The 23,461-nt window shown below is 36.5% G+C and overlaps 1 protein-coding gene across 1 annotated transcript in view; it reads left to right on the top strand.

The window, feature by feature from the left end:
• Positions 1-23,461, top strand: part of LARS2 (leucyl-tRNA synthetase 2, mitochondrial) — a 79,931-nt gene that overhangs the window by 20,346 nt on the left and 36,124 nt on the right. The window contains exons 5-9 of the mRNA XM_005423919.2: positions 680-769; positions 4,785-4,928; positions 16,443-16,550; positions 18,078-18,237; positions 21,388-21,492. Of these exons, the coding sequence (XP_005423976.1) occupies positions 680-769; positions 4,785-4,928; positions 16,443-16,550; positions 18,078-18,237; positions 21,388-21,492 (607 nt within the window). The remainder of the gene's footprint in view (positions 1-679; positions 770-4,784; positions 4,929-16,442; positions 16,551-18,077; positions 18,238-21,387; positions 21,493-23,461) is intronic.

Genomic DNA, 23,461 nt, shown 5'->3' with positions numbered 1-23,461 from the left:
CTAGAGCATCCTCCTAACTTGAGCTCTCTTGCCTTTTGGAGCAGTTGCTTATTTGAGCTTTGGATGTGAGCTGCCTTTCCCGAGCCTTACCCTGTACTCCATGCTGTCTGCCCCGCACAGTCCGTGTGCCAGCAGCTCCTCAGCGCTGCTCTCTCTCTCTCTCTCCTCCTGCACCCACAGTTTCAGCTGTTAGCTTCTCACTCTGCCTGCTTCACATCAGCCAGCTCCCTGCTGCCTCTGAGCATCCACAGCCTCTGCTCCTGCTTCTCATTGCTCAGCAACAGTGGGAAAGGCAGCCTGGCTAGGAGGGCTCTTTGAGAGAAGTCTGCTTTTTTTTTCTAGTTCTGCTGTTTCCTTGATCGGGCAGCTGTGATCACTTCCATTCATCTTCTATTCTTATATCGATCAGCTTTAATCTCACAGAGTTTTATATCCCACGTTAACAGGGAAACTTTTCCTTCTGCATTAAACCTACACAAAGCCCATGTTCTCTGGTTTTGTGTACAGGTGAATATCACTCATTGTAAGCATTATACAAGTAAATAGGTTTGTACATGAATACATGCATTAATGTTTACTCTGTGAAATATATTATACACTCCTGGGTTAATTGTTGAAGTTAAAACAGTGTAGGAAAATACTGAGCATATTTTCAGAAATTTTTATTTCTTTTCTACAGGAGGTAACCACTTGCTTACCAGACTACTACAAATGGACACAATATCTCTTTCTTAAGCTTTTTGAAGCTGGGATAGTGTATCAAAAAGAGGTGGGTACAAACTTTGACCTTCAACATTTTGCTGCTATGCTAATTTAGATCACTCATGTGAGTGGCACATTTCTGCATTGTCTAGTCACAGTCATGAAGTGATTGTGCTCTGTTAGTTTTAAATCGCTCTAAAATAGAATTAATTTTATATATAACAGAATTTTCTATGTAGCAGTTTATAACTAGCTAACTAACATGCATGGCCATTGTAGCAAGTCAAGTCAGAAGTGTTTATTGTCAGAGATTTGCACTGAAGTGCAGGATTAGCATATAGCTTTTAGTTTTTTATTTCCTGCCTTTACTATTTTCTAGGTTTTATTGTCCCTCCTGGAAATACATGACATGGTGGTCATTAGGAGTCTCTTCAGCAGTGAGATTATTTCTCTGTCTAACATTACTGTAATGCTGTCTCAGAACTTACGGTTTTGGATAGGATAATTGGAGATCAGGTGTATAACCATCCTATTCCTGAACCCTATTTGTGATCTTCAAAATATTAAAGAAGTATTAGGTGTCATAAGACTGTCACAGCTGTTCATCAGTTACCACTACATTAAGAAATTATAATATTTTGTGTCAGACTGTATCTGAAAAGTGAAGGTTTCAGTTATTTCTTAAACATGAGATGAAACAAAGATATTGAATGAGCAGTCCAGAGAACTCTCTGTATAGCCTAGGCAATGCAGTTCCAAAATACCTGAACAGCTGCACTTTAACAAAGCAGCAATTTAGTGAATGTTTCTAACTTAAAATGGAAACTAAGATTTCTTAAATATGCTTTGATATTTCATTTGTATTCTGTAGAAACCAGGAAACCCCATAGGATATAATTAAGGACGTACTCCAATTATTCTGTGAACCTGGAAAAAGAGATTGATGGTGAAAGGTAGCATTTAGGGTAGCAGGGTGTTACTGAGCTATTTCTCCTATTTGCATTTGTATTCAGAGATCTTAAATGACAACCAGCAAAATCCCTCAATGGTTAATATATACTAGCATGCTGGATTGGGGGTTGAGGGTTTTTTTTTTCCTTCTGTAATTATGTTTTTTTTGTATTAAAAAAAATTAACCCCCCAGCTTTGTTATAGCAAACCTGTTTTTAGTTTTTATCTGTGAATTTGTTTTTTTGACATGTGAACTCAGGTGAATCTGAAAAGTAAAAGTTTGCTGCTTCATTTAAAGCAGGGATGATATACAGTAATAAATTTTGTATTCTGTTTCCGAGTACTGTGGGATCCTGGAGGTGTTTGGATACCAGTGATTGAATCTACTTCTAACTTCCATCTGCTTTCAAGTCAAGGATCAGTTTGAGGACTTAAATCAGCATCTGTCAATCTGTAGGGGATGTAATCCCTGGTGGATATGAACCAGTTGCTTTTTGGCAAGAAACAGATGGCAGAGAGAGCCCATAACCCTGGGTCTCTTTGAACAGTCATATATACTTAAAGCATATATTTGTCTCATGTTGTCAGTGTATCTGCAATGTCTATTAAACACAGCTTGAAATCTCCTGTATTACAGTTTCATTTTGGCTACAAGAGATAATTCATAGTCTTACTGTGACAATAAGAATAAGGCAAGTAGAGCGTTAGCCTAGTTAATGCTCTGTTCCAGCAGTGTGCATGTCTGACCAGAAATTACCCTGGCAGGGAGACACAGGCTCAGGATGTCCAGGAGCTGCAATTATGGAGGATTAACAATGTCTGCCTGAGTGCTGCAGCATCCAGAGAGGGCACCTTTATTCATTGCAGTAAAATTGACCCTTTTTCCTGCAGTACTCGCCTAGTCAATGTACTGTGGAGGTTATTGACCTGGCCAGATGTGAGTGCCTCACTGAGGTTAATACCTGCCCTGATGCTCCTGTAATCCATAGTGGACCCAGAGACCGCAAGCCTGCAGATAGTTACTCACACTTGGGAGAGCTGAAGTCAGACAAGATGAATCCTGCCTTAAAAGCACATGGTCTGCATTGGCATAGTGAGGAGAGCGAGATAATTGGTGTGCTCTGAACACTCCTGCTCTCTGCTTTCTTTGTGTAGGTGACTTTGAGCAGCTTCCTGGGGTCATGGTTTCAGAGGCTGTCATTGTCAAGAAGTTGTCTTTGTGAGGTACAAGCAGGAACTAAAGATTTCATTTATTAGCCAGGTTCTAGATACTGTCAAAAGTCTGTGTGAGATGGAAGGAATATAACTTAAAAAATACAAAGACCTTTCCACTAACAATTTCTTAAATGCACGTTTGCTTTGTGTTTTGCAGGATTTATTTAAATATAGCCTCATGAGTTGTAACAGAAGGATTTGTTATGCTAAATAGTTATGTAATCATTTCAGTTATCTTCCAGAATTTTCACCATATATTTGGTATGTTATCATCAAAATAGAAATGGTATTTTTTCTCAACTTAGAGTCACAGCCAGTTTAATACAAGCTTATGCTAATGCCGCTTCATGCAACTGGAATTTTATTACTTCTCAATATTGTCTGAATTATCTCTCTTTAGGTGTAACTTTGTGTGGCATTTTTTTGGAACTTTATAAATTAAAATATCATTACTTTAGAGCCATATTCATAATGTCTTATTACTGAAGAAGCTGTATTTTCTGGAATTCTGGAAAATACATTTGTAATAGTGGAATATATTGATTTCTTTTAATTTCACAATGAATTTTCATAAGCCTTTTATAAAATCTGGTGTGGTATTATTAGTTGGTAACAGATAAAAGGTAGGCAAAAAGTTAAAAGTTTAAATTCAAGTCTGAATTCACAGAAGCTTCATTTGAAGGCAAGTTTCAATTTATCAATGAATAACATTCATTCATGTAATGAGAATAAATTTTTTATACATCAGTATAGCCAGACTTTGTGCTCACACAGTTGTTAGCAGTATTTCTAAGCAAGAGGATCCCTGTGTCTTTCTTGTAAAGTGGTTGTGATATTTACTTTGTAAGAATATGTAGCATATTTAAAATGAAGCAATATTGGGTGTTTGGAAACTGGTAGGAAGGTGATCAGTGATAGATAAAATATAAAGTACAATGTGAATGCAGTTACTAATTTTTGATTGAGATACAAGTCCTCCCCATATCCAAATAAGTAATTAAAATTTTTTTTAGATGTTTAATGTATTAGATCTCTATGGAACTGTAGCTGCTGTTTTTCAGTCAGACTGATTTAGCTTAAATACTAAATAACATTCAATATAATGGATTACTTTATTGCTCTGATTATATTTCTTTTCTTTCTGTTCATTTTTGCAAGTCAATGTATAGCATTTTGTGCCACTTTTGGATAGGATTCTTTTGCGATCTTAGATCCTTTTCGATAAGTGACCAGTTAAATTGTTCAACACTAGGGGAGGGTGAGTTTGATTTTTGCTCCTTTCCCTGTATATGTCTTGTATTTCAGTTGACTCAAAAGCTCAAAATACAAGGCTTGTGGAGTTGAACACCAACATTGATTTCACTTTACAGATTTTCACTTAATGCATTTGTATTGGTAAGGAAAGAATTCCAAAAGTAATTCACGCAGTTGACATACAGATAATATCAACTCTTTCACTTAAAATATAGTTGACTACTGTAATACTTCCTTGTGATTCTGTCCTCTTGAGTTGGACATCCTTGTCTACTCATCCCCCTCAGTCTGACTCAACATTTTTGGATTAGTAGTGAAGAACTTATAAGCATCAAACTATATTATTTGCAGTGTAGTCAAGTTGGAACACTTATTATATATTACAGCCAAGCAGTCAGGTGTCCGCCTATCCTGCTAGCATGATCAGTCTAGACAAACCTTGCCAACTGCATTTTTGGGTCTTTTGAGTTCTGAGAAGATGAATGTTCAAAACTTTTCCAGCTGTGTCCATGTTGCTGATTCAAATGGATGTTTTAAAAATAGAGAAAACTCAGGTAAACTTTCAAGGTGTATCTCTGGATAATTCATTTGGCATCTGTAAAGTAAAACTGGTTTTTAACTAGCTGCTGAAAGTGTTTTTTCTTCCTGCAACTTTTTTTTAGGCCTTGGTTAACTGGGATCCAGTGGATCAGACTGTTCTAGCTAATGAGCAGGTGGATGACAATGGTTGCTCATGGCGTTCAGGAGCAAAAGTGGAGCAGAAATACCTCAAACAGTGGTTTATCAAGACAACTGCTTATGCAAAGGTATGAGAATACAGTTTTTGGGAATTATGGTAGCACTTTGAAGAGGAGACTTTTTGCTCAGAAATATTAAGCTGAATGTGGTCCTTTATAGATACATGTTTGAATAATATGTAATTGCACAATAATATCCCTGTGTATGTGTGTATATTAAAATTATTACCCCTGAAGTTCTTCCGTTCACCTCTTTGAGAATTGTAGGTGACTGGTGTGAGATTAAGTTTTGAAGAAATCAAAAGGCATAAATTGCAGGTGAATGAATGAATTCTGCATTTGCACATTAGCATCCCGTATTCCCCATCAAGTGCTTTTCTGCATATTTTGAGTGTAGAGCTGTGAAAAACTTGTTTGCTGACTTGGGGGCATTTTATAAGCAATGGAGTACAGCCTGTTACCTAACATTCAGTTCTACCTGTGTCTGCACCATAGTTCTTTATGTTTAACTGCTTTTTATTGAAGATTCATCTCAACCTTCTACTTCACTTCATACTCTACTCTATTTGATAATCTGTTATTTTAAAAATATTTTCAAGTTATTTAGACATCCTTTTTTTCTTATAAGCTCCAGTTTTGGTTGTGCTGGGATAATGTAGATTCCATACTTCAGAATTCAGAACAAAAGTTTTGTTTTTATGCTCTCTGAGATGAAAGTATCCACTTCCTGTCGTGTCTGGGTGAAGTTTTTATTCCCTCTGAGTGTTCTGTGTATTGAGACTTCAAGTACAGATTGAGAAAGTTGCTCCCAGGAAAATATTAAACATTTGTCTTTGATCCTTTTCCCAAGTCTCAGACTCAAGAAGCCAAATTTCCACTGTCATCCAAGGAGAAGTCTGTGTCTCTCTCTAGATCTATTCATAACAAAGAGAAAGGCTTTAGATATCCTGCCTGATGCTTTGATTCTTCATACACAGAGAGGTGCTTGAGATACATGTTTTTTGATTGTGCTGCCTGTTCTGGCAGTAAGGAGGGAACATTTGCAATAGCTGAAGGAAAAATGGAGCATGTCTGCAGCATCACAAAATAAACACAATGTTCTGAGCTTTTTTTCCCCAGTTCCTTTGTCACCAGATTTCGTTATGACCATTGTGATATTTTAGGATCTACCCCAACTCACTGATTCCCCCTGTTTGAGGCTGGAGCTCCATTAGAGTTTCTGTCTCTACTGTTATTTCTTTTGTCTATTGTCTCTGTACAGGTAGTAGGAAGCAATGACTGGTATTTCTGGACTGTATCCATGCTGGTACCCAATCACTTATATCCCTTTAAAAAGGGTGAATCAGCCATAAATTTTTACTCATCGAGACCAAAAGACGTGACTGAGGAGCTTTTCAGTAACCTTGAAAACACCCTTGGTTTATGGGATTATTACCTCTTGCTCAATATCCACCCTCTGCTAGGAAGGATTTATCTTTTGTATTTAGTCTCTTACCTGAGAAATGCTGTTACAGGAAATGCGCAATCTCTTGGGCAGATCACGTCTCCGTCATGTCATTCCCCAGTAAGAGGGCTTATCTTACGATAAGAAGGAACTTTTGCCTCCACAACACCTCCTCATCTTCCCCCCAAAGATGTCACCTCAGGATGCTGCCATATTCCCTACCTACATGAGGGGCAAATGTGCAGGTGACCTTTTGTTCTTGAACATCCTAGTGACATGAATAAGAGCTGTTTCTGCTTTTTATTTCAAGACGACCATTTGTATCAACTCCTACAAAACCTCAAAACATTGCTGCAAAGGACAGTTGAGTACTCTACAGATTTCTGTGAAGGTTTCCCAAAATTTTGTTCTGTTTGTGATTGATATTCATAGGGTCTGTGCTAGCTGATACAGATACCAGATCAGTGAATAATGCCATACTGCTTCCAGCTGAAGTGCTTTGGCAAGCATTACCTTCATGTTCTCCCACTTCTTGTACAGCGACAGATGCTACCAAGAATCAGCAGGTGGTTTGGATTTTCCTTTTTACTCACCCCTCCACTCACTCCTATTTTTGTTGCTGTGCTTCTTTTTAAACAGTCTCACTCTGCTTCTTTTGGCGAGGCTTTTAAACATTTGGTTGTAGAGGGGGAAAAATTACTTCCCTCCCCCCCCACCCCCACACCTTGAAGTAAGAATAGCAGATTACCAGGCTCTGCTCTATGAAGTCCAATATCTGATAGTCGATGGATGTCATGCTTGGAAGATTAGGACAAATAAAGTTCCTTTTTTTGTTGTGGTTTATTTTCTGAAGAAGACTGTTTTGACCATACAACTCTGAGCAGCCCATGAACTGCAAGCCACAGTTGAAGACAGTCCACTGGAGGGAGGCTGGATCTGAGCTAATAGTGGCCAAGTATTTCAGTCTCTTAGAAAATCTGTGCACACACTGACATAATAATCAGGAAGCTTCACATTAGCATTTTGACAGGAGCCAAATTACAGATCTGAAATGCTACAACTTTGGCTTCTCTTTCTGAATAATTTGACTAGTTATCCTCAAAACATCCTTGCACACATTTCTTCATTCCTTATGGTAGTTGTGCCAGTACTTCTCCAGGAGTGGTAAAAGCCATGAATCCTTCCTCCTAAGTCTGTTTCTTTTGTCTCCTTTTTCTTTGGATTCAGGCTTTTGACAGTTCACCTGAATCCATATTGTCCTGCATTGTTGAACATCCTGGTTAGAGTAGCCTATTTTTAGCCTATAGCCTATACAGTAGCCTCTTCTTAGCCTATTCCTCAAACCTTCTTCCCTACCTCTTTTCAAAAGCTCTTGCCAGGAAAATAGGTTTTATTGAGAGGGACACCTTCATTCACCTTCATCATTTGCAGAGCCTTTCCTCTTGGAGTGGAGGGTCCAGATTTCATGGAGCTAGTCCTTATAGGTGTGGAGGATAAAGACATCTCTTTAAGAAGCTAAAGATCTTTAATTGCTGATACGATTTGAGGATGATAACATTGGTGGTGATGATACCTTCACTTTGGCAAGGGGGATTATTTCATGTCTCCTGATTTTGAACACACTTATTTCCATTAAGAGATTTTCCTGACTTAAATAACAGACCAGAAACACTACCAGCACAACTTTGTTTTCCTGAAATTCTTTTCAGTTCAGAGACTTCAGATATTTGTGCCTCTAATGATAGATTAGTACAGCAGTTTGGTTCTTTATGGATCTCACTTCCCTTTTTTGTGAGTTGCTTGATAATTCATATGCCAGACTCGTGTAGATGGCAAATCTGAGGGGGCATTATAAAATGGGGAATTTCAAATCCATGGTCAACTTGTTTTGCATTAGACACTAGCAGAAATAGAAACCTGCTCTTCCAGAACTTGTCTGATCCTGAGTCCTTTATTCCACATTTCTGAGTCAGTTGTCTGTTGAATATCTTTTGTACAATTCAGGTTTTTTTTAAATGTGTCCAGAAGGTTAAAACAAGAATATGTCAGGTTAGTGTGGTCACAATCATTGTGATATGAAGATCTGTGTTTTCTGTCAGTATAGAGCAGCATTTAGGTCTTTGGGTTGTACTGCCAGAATTTGTATCCCAGCACACATGGCCCTTTATTTCCTCACAGCTTGGACAAGTTCATAGGCACAGAGCAGATTTAATCCGTCTTTGTGCAAGATGTTTTTCCTGGGTTTGGAAAAAGGTAGAGAGCTAAATGGACCAGGCTGTCAATGAGCTGTGTGACTAGGTTTCTGCTATCCACTGAAGTTCCACTCCTTATTTTGAAATCTAGAAATTGGAAGGCACTAAGAGTAACTTAATCCTTGCACCTTTTGGGGAAGACTTGTGTTTTTTTCTGACTTGGGCTACTTTCAGACTTGGAGGGTTAGAATTCTATGAGTGTCTCACTCACCTTTGTACAGTCAGGCCTTTATCTGCTTTTAGAGTATCACAGGGAAAGCCATTTGATTCTGGCCACCTTTTTCTTGTGCCTTCAATGGTGACTAATATTTCTTCTGAAAAGTTTACAGGAATTCAAGGTCAAGTGTCAGAAGTATCACCTTCCTTGCCTTTTTTCTGAAAAATGGCTCTCTGCAAATCTGTTTCCTATTCCTTCCCCAAAGTTATACCTGAGTTTTCTATAAATTGACATAGTGGGAAAGTATTTGGGGAAAAAAAAGCTTTATTTCTATTAACTTGCTCCATTCCTGTGTGGCTTAGAGGAAAATTTGACCAGTAATGTAGGCACTGTAAGTCTTTCCATAACCTTGTTTCATAGAAAAAGTTCCATTTGAAATACATTTAATTCATCTTCTAGCCCTTAATTCTTCATGCAAATTACCAGCTAGCAATAATGGCTCAATATGTATGGATACAACCTATTTTCTGCTTGTAGCATCCACAAATTATTTTGTTGTAGCTTTCAGCCTATTTATAGTGTATACTGATGATCTATTCTAGTCATCTGTATTCCTCTCTTTTGCCCATTTATAATTTTATGTTTTCCTTGGTCTCTCACAACCTTAATGGAAAAAAAAACTAATCAGAGTAATCTTCATCTGCAGTGCCTACCATTACTGGTCAAATGGCAGCCAGGAGTTACATTATTAGTAGTGGTCTGTGAAGCTGGGTATTACAGGAATCAGTGCTTCATTCCTACATGCACTGTTTTTAACATTTCTGTTGTGTCCAGAAGAATCATCTCCTGTGGACTTGCTTTGATTTTTTTTGTAGTTACTCCACCAGGTCATATTCCTTTCTTGCAAAAAAATAAATGGCAATTTACCACTGGTAATGAGTTTTGTTCAAAGGGCAAAAATATTGACCATGCTTTTAATGCTTAGCAGAAAGCATTTTGCTTATGAAAGGTAATAAAGTAATAGTGACGTGTTTTTTAAACTGTAAAGTACATGTGAAATGATCTAGCAGCTTTTTTTTATTTTTGGAGAACATTTTAATTGTTATTTTTCTTTTGACGCATTTCTTTGATAAAAGTATAGTGCTTTAACTGATGGCATTATTATTCAAATTGTTGTCTGTGCATTTAAGATGTTTAAGCTAAAACATTTAGTTGCTATGGTTACCCTGCTGAATTGGTAGGCAAATTCATTGGAAAAATCTGTCTGTAAATGTTAGTATTTTCTCTGTGTACCTGTAAATTGCTTTTATGGAGGTTTTTTACGTGGTCAGCTGAGTCCTCAAAACAGAATTGGCAAGGATAGTCTTTTTATAGATGCTGTTCTTCGTAAATTAAATTTATACAATTCTTTTCCATATTGTACTGTACAAAAAATCATTCAAATAGCTGGAAAATAATCTTTTCTTGAATAAAATTAAACAGGAGCAACTTTAAAACTTCAAGTTTTGCCTTAAATCATCTCCCCTTTTTGCACAGCAGTAGGGCAGTCTGTTTAGTCCAAATAATGGGGAACATAACCAACAAAATTCTACTGATGTAATTTACAGTTGCCATACAGATAAGTAGCACCTTTTCTTAGTTAAGTTTTTTTTGTAAAGACATTTAGAGATAAACCCTTCTCATTTTCTGTGGGTTTCAGGAACACAATGTTGGGTATGGTGCTGACTCTGTGGAGGGAAAACAGCAAATTAACTACAGCTCTCCTCCAGGTTTTCTCTGGCTTTGCCCTGCATCTTACAGCCTTTTTTGTCTCATATTAATAGATTTGGAATTACTTCATGTAATTGTGTTTTTCTTGATTTTTTTATTTTGTATTTTATTTCTGAGATCTTAAGCAGAATAGTAATGAAATTTAATGATAATTGAAGTACTGAATTTCAGGATGTCAGGAGTCTTGGTAGCACTTGGGATTTCATAGCAGGAGGTAATGCCTCACCACTGAGAGCTGAAATGCTGGCTCTTTTTCATTCTTTATGTGTGATTTGTTTTGATTCCCACACTTGGAGTCTAGCTCATAGTTGTCTTCTCCCAACAGAGCAGGCCTGATAAAGCTCAATTTGAAACTCTTCTTCTTGAGCCAGGCTGAGAGCTGTCTCCTGGACAGGGACCAAGAGCAGTGCTCCCTCAGCTTGCTGAGCACTTCATTCCTAAGAAATGGCCCCTGTTTTGTCAGTTTGGCAAGACAGAAAGTTATTTGTGGATATCCAGACCAGGCTGCTCTTTTCACCTTGTTTTAAACACAGCATCTCATTTGATGGTACAGCAATGTACATTTAAGTTCCTGTTGGTATAAGGTTAATCAAAACAGTGAATACTTAACACTGTTAAAAATGATAACAAATGTTTTGAAGAGCTGTTCTATTTATGGATTCAGTTACTCATCACAAATATATTCTTCATTATTTCAGAAAGGGAGTATCTTCTCTTTGGAAATTTAAGCAAGGAACAGCTCTGAAGAGCAAATCTGGAGGATAATTCTGGATTTACGTTTTGCTTTTAAGGAAACATTTCTTTGCCTCAGCTCTGTGTAATCACACCAGAGGTGTTTGTTGCCCATAAGTGGTAGGTAAGGAAATGGGAAAACTGCTGACAGTTCAGACATTTATGAGAAAGAATTTTCAGTATACGCAGTGTCTGTGTTATTGCTCCTCTTTAATGTATGTTTTCAGTATTCTTCACACATGGGAAATAAAAGTCAAGAGTGACCTACAATAGTACAGACAGAAACTACTGAAGGAGAAGAAGAAATAGTAAAACAAGAAGATATTAAATGCCAGCAGAAGCTGTAGCATATAATCACAGTTGGAACAGTGCAGTAGAGAGCAAAATAAAACAGTGGGTAGCCTAGCTTTAATTTCTTGTACTTTAATATATGTTAATATATTAAGTTGTATTAAATTATTTTGTGTAATCTTTAGTTTGCATTTGGTTGCTCTTTTGGGAGTTTGATCAAATGAAGTGAAGAATTTAATTTTAGTCCAAACAGAGCTTGGATATTTATTTGACTCTTCCTCAGAAGCAAAGCTTTTAAATTTTATTGTAATTTAGTAGAATGGAATTTTATTTTGCTAATTGAATTCTTCTGAAATGCAACCTTTTGCTGAAGTTTTTATTCTGATCTTCTTGTTACCTTGCAGATCTGTCAAACTTCATTGAAGTGTCTTCATTAAAAAAAAGAGTATGCATTTGATTATATAGCTTATATTTAGATTTTCCACTTTATTTCATGTATTATCATAGAGGAGTTAAATTACTCTCACTAAATATGAAATTAGTAGCAGGTATTGATCTACTAAAACTTTTTGTTCATGAAGTCAAAGACTGAATTTTTTAGGGGTTCTGCAGAATCTTTCTTTGAACTAAAGCAAGAGGACTTTCAGAGTTGAGATGCTCTTGGGAAATTGTAAAGCACTTATGTTCTTGGATTTTCTGGATCTTTTTTGCCTGAAAATTGCCTAATTGAGGTTCTGTTTCTGTCATAATCCTCAGCAGACTAAACAGCTAGAAATGTGAGACCAGTTTTTCACATACAATGTGTTACTTCTAGTTTTAGGCTTGGTCATCATTGTGTCTTTGATGAATTTTCAGCAAATTCATCTTGATTTAGTTACTCTCTGATCATCTGAGGTAGTTGACTTTCATCTTCTGGCTGAAGAAGTCCGTGAAACATTGGTTTATCATCAATCTCCAACTTCTTCAGGTGTAAGAGCCTTTAAATCATTCTCATCCCTGAACACAACTTTGATTTCTTTAGCTTTTCCTGAGTCTGTCTATCTTTAGATCTGAAAGACTGCCAAAATGTATTTATGCTATTCCTTGACTTATGTTTAATTAAGATGGGAGTCATTTCTCCTGTAATTAGACGTTTGCATTTGAAGTTTATTTGTCTCTTTCTGAGTAATTAGAAATGAAAGCAGAAATACTCTGCTACGTAAGGTTTCCAAATTTTTCACTATTAAGTTATCATCAGAAATTCGAAAATTGAGTTTATTTGGTAATCTTAACACTCTCTGCTTACTGGACTGAAATGCTGCTCTTGTTCTTTGTCCCCTGCTGACTCCAACATGGTTTTACTCTTGTTTATTTGCCTATGTGCTGGGAGTCTTCTTGCTGTTTGTCTTCTCTGTGTTAGCAAATCAAGTTAACAAATTTGTGGCAGAAATAACAAGTTATATACACATTTTTAAGGATCAGTTTGTTTTGTTTTAATGGAAATTATCAGTAATTACAGAATCATAGAATGTTAAGGTGTTGGAATGAACCTTAAAGATCGTCTAGTCCCAATTCCCTTTGCCATGGGCAGGGACACCTCCTACTAGACCAGGTTGCTCAAGGCCCCATCCAACCTGGCCTTAAATACTGCCAGGGTTGGCAATTTGCAAATTAAAATTTGGAGCAGAATTCATGGGACTACTCTAATGAGTGAGAAAATGTTGTACTGAACATGGCAGTGATTTTTTAAAAATAGCCTGGAAGCAAAATTCATGGGAGTTAATATTTAACTTCCCAAATAGTAACTTAAAATATTCAGGAATTTCTATGCTAGCATTGGTTAAGAGTTTTGTATACCCAAATAGTATACATGTAATTCTTTTTATATAAATAATAGTTTTAGCATATATTTGTGGGCATGTATTTTCTAGGGTGTAGTGCAATTGGATTTGAAAATGAAAAGCTTTTTTAAAGGGTTTTCCTTAAGCTATCTTTTAAAGGGTCCTAGTTTGCACATATGAATTTTGAAGGTACAAGTGCATTCATGTGCGTAAGAATTGATGCATCTCTGCTTTCCTGCTAGTGAGTACCCTAGATAAGTTACCATTCAGAAACACTTACTAACATGCTAACAGTGTGCATATTGTGTATTATTTGCCTTTGTAACAGCAGGTAAGTTTATGGTTTGCATGTTCATTTTCTGCTTCACCTGCAGTTCATAGCCTTGACAAGAAGCGTAAGGAGTTTGTTGAGTACAAAGAACTGGGAATCATAATTCCATTTTGAACATTTTTGAAGTTTTTTTGTTTGCTTGGGTTTTTTGTTTCCTATCACACTAAACTGTTTATGTATAAATTAAGTTATAAGAGTTTATGTTTGCAAACCCTGCTAGGCTTCATCATGCAGAGTAAGCTTAGTTATCTTCATTCTCATGAAGTAAAGTTGGCTCTTCCTGTATTTAGTTGCATGAAGTAATTGCATTATCAGTAGAAGAACTGGGTGAAGTCATACTGTAGCTTCTAATAAGGCCAATGAATTACAGTAAAATCATTATGACACTGGTATTGGCAATCTTGGTGTATGAATACTGCAGCGAACAAACATCTAGGAAGCTTTGCTGGCAAGCAGTTACAGACTGTACAGTTTCAGTAGAACACATGCACAATTAGCTGCTTCTGGCAGCAAAATGTGATGTAGATTAGAATGGATATCTAATGTGAACAGCCAGTTCTGCGTGTACTGACACAATTTCATTCTTTCTAAAATGCATAAAGTTCTTACAAAGAATGTATCTAGATATTGTGTGTATGTATAGAGATATACATGCATAGTATAGAGATATATTATATATATCTCCAATTATTTATTTTTCTTTTATAATTACATAAGTACATAGATTGATCATGGTAGATAAAGCTTAGTTGTTTCTGGAATGGTGCAATTAATGAAAAACTCCAAACTTTGAATTCTCTGTGATATAGCATGCTTGCAATTGTTAAAACTGATTAAAGATATAGTGTAATAAAAACCTATCCAAAAGTCTAGCATTCTTTTATTTATGAATCATCAAAAATTGGTTTGATTCTTAAAGTTGTAGAAAGCAATAAAATCCCAAGTGGTGGTGTAATATTATGGTTTGCAAAGGACATGGCTTTTGTTATATTTTGAATGACAAAGATACAATAGAGCAGTAACTAAAAAAGTAATTCTTACAGTAACTTTTCTGCATCTTGCTTTGAAATTAGTTAAGGTTGTCATTAAAACAGAACTTGAAATGTATTCTTGGAGAAGAATTAAGTGTGCATTCACTAATTATCCACCTACCTACTGCTTGGTTTGAACAGCACATAGTAGCTACTGTCCATCCTTGCAGGTTGTTAGTAATTACTGAGATAATAAAGAGCTTGCACATTTGATGTTGAGAGTCACAGCTGAAGGAGAAATTATTCAACATGTTGCCTTATTCTTAGATTTTAACTGTAATTGTTCAGCATATTCACCATCTGTCCAAATGACTCATGCCTCTGGCTGTACTTCTGCCAAAGTAGAGATTTTGGACAGTCACAGTATTCATAACAAAAATGTGAAGTGTTACGAAGTGAAAAATGAGATGAACTTTAAGTTATCTGTCTGTCTTCTTTACATTGTTATAGATGCCATTTATTAAAATCATGCTGTTCAAATTTTTTAGACAAATACTAGTTGACTTGGAATAGACTTTTGTGCTCCCATTCCACACATCTCAAAGCACATAAATATATAGATTTATCTCTTGTTGAGTGCAAATATACATAGAAGTTACAAGTTGGATGTTGGACATTATGGCTAGTAAAGGAGGCAACACTGAATTTCTTCATTGCTGCATAGTATAGAATGATTTAGGTTGGAAAAACCCCTTGAGATCCTCAAGTCCAGCCATTAAGCCAGCACTGCCAAGTCCATCAGTAAACCCTGTCTCTAAGCATGTTCCACGTCTGTGGGTCTTCTAAATACCTCCAGAGACAATGACTCAAGCACTTCCCTGGACAGTCTGTTCCAGTGTTTGACAGCCCTTTCCATGGTGAATTATTTTCTAGTATTCTCCCCTGGTGCAACTTGAGACCATTTCCTCTGGTCCCGTCATTTGTTCCCTGAGGGAAGAGACTGACTCCCATTTCACGACAGCCTCCTTTTGGGCAGTTGTGGAATGATAAGGTCCTCCCTGAGCCTCCTTTTATTCAGGCTAAACATCTCTAGGTGCATCAGCCACTCCTCATAAGACTTCATCTAGACCCTTGACCCCTCTAGACCCAGCTTCATTGCTGGTTGTTCATAAGAATTTATTTTTTTTTTAATACAAGCCTTTGTTATTATGATATGTGTTGCTTTTGCAGGATGATACAACCTAAAGATCCCAATCAATTTTGCAGCCTGTTGTGCTTGGTAAAATATCAATACAAAATACGAAAAATTAGATAGCTAGAAACTATTATGCTATTTTAAGCCAGAGCTTGAAAATTTTAGGACACGTTAACACCTTTTGTCTGACTGCCATCTCTAGGCTATTGTCTAAAACAACTAATACAAATGTAGGCTTCATATCTGCAAGCACATCTGTTAAGTCTTGTTCAGCTCAGTAGATCACCTACATTTCCCAGAAGTTACAACCACTGGGAATGTTTTCTGTGTTTGTTTTCATCTAAGTTTTTCATTCCTGTATTTTCAGGTCTAATCCATTCAAAAGAAAGGCCACTTTTAATAACAAGAGGGTCTCTGTTGGCAGTGACATCCCTCTGGCTTGTACCATGTTAGTTCTGTTCTCAGAGAGATTAATTTGAGGTAGCAGCAATATAAAACCACCTCTTCCAATGTTTTTACCCGCACCTTGCCATTTTGCTGTTAGTTATAATTAAACCCATTGTATTAATTCATATGCTTACAAAAGTTGAATGTCCTCATTCTTTCTTTTGTTGCTTAAGGCCATGTTTGATGCTTTATCCAATCTCCCTGAGTGGTATGGTATTAGAGAAATGCAAGCAAATTGGATAGGCGACTGCATTGGGTGCTCTCTTGACTTCTTGCTAAAGGTAAGTCAGAAATTTCACTTGCTGCTCTCTTGGTTGAGCTAACTGCAGCCCCTGAAATGTATGATAGGAATGGATTCCCAGATCTTAAAAGCTTGAAACCTCCTAAAAAAGATGATTATTGTATTCATGCACAGACCAGCTCAGATTCCTGGAGAACAGCACTTGAGGGTTGGAGAGATGCTCCCTGCTATCCTCCTTAGAAAAGGGTTTGTGTGTTCAAGTGGATGCAAACTGGCTCTGTATATTTATGCCAAAATACGTGCCAGCTAATAAGCTTCCCTAAAAACCACAACATTTGTGCCAGGTGCATGATGAAGTGGCACTGCACATGTCAGCTAGGGTCTAGCTGGGCATTTGCTTTTCTCTGCATGGCACCTTCTCTGCCAGACCCAGGCTGACCTCAGGCAAGCTGCTTTGCTTACATTTGTCGATTATTTCATTTACTATTTCCCATAATTAAAATAATGGAAACCACACTGTTAGGTAGTGATGGAGCTACAGAGAAGTCTAGAGAAAGAAAGGAAAGGAAGGAAAAGGAAACCTGAAAAAAAATTATCGTTATCTGCAGAAGGGCTTCAGATTTCCCCTTTTTTGTCAAGAGATGGGCAAGGCTCCATGAATATGGTAGTGACAGAAGACATGTTCAGAGACCCTGATCAAATTTCAGCCCTTGTACTTCAAAGCTTTATTGTGATTATTTACTCTAGTCTAACATTGTAAAAGTGACTTCTCATTCTAAAGTACTGAATTTATTGGAACTTCAAATTGAGACAAATTAAACATTTTAAATACCTCTGATTTGCACCCTGCTGAAAGATTCAGTACTTGTATAAATAACTTTGTATCAAAGTTGTTTTTATCAATTGTTTCTGAAAATTTATATCAATACTTACTACAGAAAAATCTCCTTCCAAGACCCCCATATACTCCACAGTTAGTTGATCTAAGATATAAACCTTGTTGATAGTTCCAGGTGGTAATTCTTTAAAAGTCTTTGATGTTTACTATTTACATTTTATGTCCAATTGTTTGTTGTGCCACCTTTTATTATTTTATTTCTGTACATAATTTGCAGCATTTACTTCATCAGAGAAGTATGGTGTAAAGTTATATTGTAGCTGAGAAAATCCTAAATTCTCTTCAGATTTCAGAGGCAACATCTCCCTCCAGTTTCTTGGAAACAAGGCATGCATATTAAAAGTGAATAGAAGGATTCTGGGTGGCTTAGCCAGGGACTGAGTCCATCTCAGTAGCACATTGCAATATTACATATGGGATTAGAATTATATTTTTATAGATATACTTGGATAAACTAAGGCAAGACTGTAGAGCAACTTTCTCAAGGCCTAAAAGTAAGTTTTGTCAAGATTTGATTCTGGAAAATTTCTATAGCGGGAATGTGTCTGGCGTTGGCATTTGGATCTGTGTATTTCTGTAGGGTGATGTAGGCTCGTTAGCTGTGTGAAAAGGAAGGGAAATCTATAAGCACCACACTGCCAGTGGGAATTTTTTTCTGCTCTTTTTCAGGTGAATGGCAAAGTAACAGAAGAGAAGCTAGCAGCTTACACCTATACACCTGAAGCCATTTATGGAGCTTCCCATTTATATATCTTACCAACTCACAGACTGCTGCATGGGAATAGCAGTCTCAAGGAAGTCTTTCAGAGGGAGCTCATCCCAGGGAAAGGTGGTATTTTTCTCATACTGCAATTTGTTGTAGAAGAGCAACAATTATAGAGAATGATCTTTAGAGAATGTGCATCAAGCTGAGCAGGAGCTGTTCCTGTTGAGAGCAAGCAGGCCTTTGATTTTTGCTATGTCACACAGTGTCACATCAACCTGTCCTGGCTTCAGATGTGGCAAGAGCAGCTATACTGGAATTCTTCTTTTTATAATAGTTGTTACACCTCATAGTATATAAAAGCAATGGAACAGATTCTTGTTTCCTCATCCACCAGAAATGAATAGTCCAAATTTGACTGTGTCAGCCTATTGGAAAATCTCATGTCTATAAGGTATGTTGTCATTAGCACAAAGACAGTAGAACTAGTTCTTGCACCAGCAATGATTTCTTCCTGTCATAAGGACTCCAAAGAGGTCAGTATATCACTAATTTTTAGTTTATTAAAAATTATTTTTTAAATAAAAACAAATTCTGTGGTTTTATTACTAATGCATAGCAAAGTGGATCACTGATAGATAGTAAAATAATACTCTACTATTCACATCCATTGTCAATACAAGACCCTAATGGAGTAAATTCAGAGTATCCCTATGGCAGTTCATGACTTGTCAACTGATAATGCTTTAATTGTTGTTAACTGCTTTCCTGAAGTCTCCAACCACCAATTCTGCCTGTATTTAGCATCCGTGGTCTAGTATTTTTTTATTGTTTGCAAGACCTGGACATGACCAGAGTAAATATAATATGTTTTGTTTCTGCTTCAGGCTGGTGTTCAATATTTTCTTTTTCTCTTATTGGTAAAGATAAGATTGTCTGGATAACATCTGATTTCAACAGCATCTTGTGGTTGTGTTGCTTGTACAGAACCTGCTTTTTTAAGTAGTTATTTTCTACCTTAAAAAAGTTTGCATGCTAGTAGAAAGAAACATGGAGCCTGACTGTGTTGAGTACATAAAGCCCTTGTCTAAGAGGTGAGAAAAGCTTGGAGAATTTTGGAGAACAAATTTGCAGTTCTTGCAGTTGAACCAAATTAAAGCACTAACTGCACAAACATACATTCATGCATGTGCCTGTACCTTTGTTGGATCTTGTGCTTTAAGCCAAACCACAAAAGTGCAAAATTTGTTTTTAATAAGGACAATGGTATGTTTTTATATTGGTTTTTAAGTGGAAATACTTGCAAAATCTTTTTTGTGTGTCTGTTAACAATAAGCTTAAAGCTTTTGGTCGAGTTAAATTAAGAAACTGAATTGAAATGATGACAGCCAAAAGTTCTCAAAAAAGAGGCAAAATTTCACATAACTCTGCTATTGTATACTCCTGCTACTTGTGAATATACTTACAGACATTCTTCAGTTGAAATTAGCTGAGATTGGCATTTTACATATGAAAGGCCAGAAATGGCATTTAAATAAAAAGAAATTTTGGATGGCCTTATATAGACCCTATTTTCACAATAACCAAGACTTTTATAAAAAAATTCCTCAGTAACAAAAATTTTGATTTCATTAAATGTAATTGTTTTCTTTTCAATGGGCATAGTCCTGCAATTCTCTTTCTTCACTGTGTTCTCATTCAAATAATTAGGAGGGTATGTTTTTATGTTTTCTAGGAGAGAAAAAAGAGCAATTGTATAGCCGAGTAACTGAAAGCTCTAAAACCTTTAGTTTTGAAGTACATGTCTGTATTTTAGGCTACTATTATTTAAATAACTAGAACAACCAGTTGTCAAACATTCAATTTAATTTTTTTTTTGCCTAGAAAATGTATTTAATTTTGAATGTGGTAAGTCTAATGGTTTGGGGAGCAGGAGGTGCCTAAGATAAAGATTTGACCATTACATTGTTCATTATATCATTATAATACTCTGCATACATTGTCTCACACTTGTACCTGCACCACTCTCTCTTTTTGGTTAGGATGATAATGATGTGAGCAAATAAGCACAGCAAAGAGCACCTTCATCGACTGCAGTTATTATTCTGGGTTCCAGCATAAAATGAAAATTATTGCTGGGTGGAAGAGAGAAGTTATTTTTAAAAGCAGTGTCCTGCCCACTCAGCTTCCTGCTCATGACGCTTCTTGGTTAGTTGCTTTTAAAAAATGAAATTGTCCCTTTAGTACTTTTTTTAAACAGAGGAAAGCTGTGTGTAGTGGTTGGAACGTATAAATTTTCTTTATAATATGGATACCTCAGACACCTAAAATTTGGAAAAGTAGTAATCAGAAATAAAATGTATCATTTGTGTTAAGAAGCGTGATGAGATACAACAGCCCTGTTCTCAAAATTGCTGTTGCTTTACTTCAAGCAGATTTTATGCATTGCAATGCAAGCCTTCATAGCCTTGGCTTAGCTGTGAAGAAAGGTGAAAGGAAGCTCTTAGCAGCCCATATTTTAATGAATGTAATTATCATCAACTTAGGGGCACTGAAAAAGTTAGAAATAGGCCCAAATTGAGATCTGGGGTTCAAATCCTCAAAATTTGGCGTATTCAGGTTTGGATTTCTTCTTGCTGAGCCACCCAATCTGCACATTGTAAATCAATTTCAGTTTATTAGTCCTCACCCTTAATTCTCTCCTCTCCTATTTCCCCTTGCTTGGACATTGGGTTCCTCATCTGTAATATGAATGTGAATATCCTGTTTGGAAATCAGTAGATTACTTAGGTGGCTTTTTAACACAGGTTAGAAAAAAAAGGATGTCATATGGTTTGTAGTTCTTCTGTAAGAAATTAAATCATAAGGATATATGCTGCCCTGCAATTTTATCTGATTTTTGGTAGAATTTTGTAGCATTGTATGCTAGTACATAATTCAGGGCTTAATAAAACAAATTTGTACTACTTTGCAGCCACCTGTATTTTGATCAAAGACTGATTTTTTTGTTATAATCCAAATCTTACTCTGTTTTTATAAAGGTGCTTGTTATAAGTATGTTTTCTAATCATGATAATTTATCAATCTGACTTACTGAGCATTTTAATACATCTGAGCTTTCTTGAAATGTGAGTAGGTTTGTCACTTTCTTTTTTAAAGAAAACTGTTATTTAAAATTAATGTAAGTTTAAAATAAACTGCATTGTAATGGTAAGTGATGTTCTTAGCATATCTTCTGTTATATTTTACTTACCATATCATTACATTTGTTTTCAGACTCGCTGACTTCAGTGACAGCTGTGAATTTGCTTACCAATCAGGAGATTCCTGTAGTCATCTCAGCAAAAACCAATTTTGATAATTATCTTGATACTAAAATAGGTATGTGACATTAAATATTTAAGTGGAATAGTGTGCTTTTCAGTTGCTGTGTTGGAGCACAAGATACTGGTGTGGTAAATATTTGAACACAGAGGCTCTCTCTCCTGGATTTTGGATTTCTGTTCTCCATTAGGGAAGAAGGAAGGGAAAAGGAGCTATGTGGAATCTATATGGGTGAAGAGATTTACAGGATATTAAATGGAAATATTATAAAATTAGTGCATTTAATGAGCTAAGTTTGAGGGTCTGCATATCTTAAGAAAATTGGTTACATACAACATATGTGTTTGGCTGTCTCTCACCATCCTTTATCAAAACAGAACTGTACCATTTTTTGGCCTTTTTTTGTGTGTGTAAAGTTTACATAAATTATGTACATGCTTATAGAGAAATGCTTCAGATGGTAAATGTACAAAACTTCCAACTTTGATTTTTATCTTATAATATTTGTTTTGAGGCCAGTAAAATAGTTCTGAATAGGTAATAATTGTTTTGAGGTAGTCTTGGACAATTATCTTAGATCCTTTATGTCTCAAGGTAGCATTCCCATAATTTAAGGCACCTGATTTAGAGTTGAGGGTGGATAAGTGGAGGGGGAGGGTGTTGCTAGAGGATGCTGAATCACCTGCAGTGAGCTTCTGTTCTCAAAGTTGTCCTGTGAAGCTCCTGTCTTGCTCCTTTCCTGGACATGGAGCCTGGTCCCAAAACTGGGCAGCTAAGTACATCCTCTTGGATAATGTGATTGTCCTAACAAGTCAAAGTAGAAATTGTACTAAGTTTTAAAAACCATATCCATTTTAATCTGCACGCACCAAGCGCTTAGTTTACTCTTGTGCTTTGCCATGGACTCAGCTGCATTGAGAAGGCAGTGTTCTATGCCAGTCCTAAAGGGAAATAATTACGTCTTCTTCCCTTTTTCCAGTGCATTCCTTATCTCTTAAGTCCTGTTGTTGCCTCACTATTGCTGATACTTCTTTCCTGTCCTGGGGCTGCTGCTTTCACTGCTGCCACTATTGGCTATTTTTGCACAACTGGACTGAATTAAACCAGCTGACTGTGCAAAAATGTCTTGGATGACCTTCACAGGGCTGATGGAAATTACCCATTTGGGTTGTATACCTTGCTTATAACATGGCCACGTCTTACACTTTAGATTTGAATCTGGTTTTGACAAACAAAGGTTTTCCTCATATTGGAGAAGCCAAATGATTGAGATACCTAATCTTAATTTTCCTTAAATCTTCCAATTTTCTGGCACATACCTTGGCCTTATGTCTGCTGGAAGCAGCCCAGCTCTTCATGGGAAGCTCTGGGTGCCAGCTGTTGAGTTTTGCCAGTGTACATTAATAGCATCATCTTTCCAAAAGGAAGCAGACCAAAAAGTGGGAGCTGCTTTTTTCCATTTGTAGAGCATATTGTGAAGTCACCTGTTGCAGACTGCAGGGCTCTCTGGCAAATTAAGATACAAACATTGTTCTTGAAATGGCAAGAGTGTACATCTGCTGGGAAGATAAAATAGCAATTTTGTGTTTTTCTAGTTAAGGAGATACTTGTCACAGGGGAGTTTTGTTTGATTTTCTTTAGTCATCTGCTTCCAAACTTCCACACATTGGCAGAGTTAAAGTAGAGCTGGCATTTCACTGCCTGAACTAAGACAATTGTTAAGCTGGTTTAGTTAATAATTCCAATGTGCTCAGCAGATATTTTGAGAACTTTTGTGTGTAGTTTTCACTAACTTAATGCTGGCATTATCTTGTTGGAATAAGTTTCTTTGCCTTTTAAAGATGACAGTAATTGCAAGATGGTTCAAATTATTGATTAAATTATCATTGAAGGGGAAAAATATGCAGAAAGATGTATCTCTGTAAATAATAAATCTGATAGTACCTTAATATTATTTCAGAATACATGTGATAGTAAAACAAGCTAAGAAATTTCTTAACTCACTGTTAAACCCTCCAGAGCAGAA

Source organism: Geospiza fortis, unplaced genomic scaffold (assembly GCF_000277835.1).
Source record: "Geospiza fortis unplaced genomic scaffold, GeoFor_1.0 scaffold346, whole genome shotgun sequence".
Taxonomy (NCBI): Eukaryota; Metazoa; Chordata; class Aves; order Passeriformes; family Thraupidae; genus Geospiza; species Geospiza fortis.
Note: the sequence above shows the minus strand (reverse complement) of the source record. Positions and strands in the feature narration are given on the sequence as shown.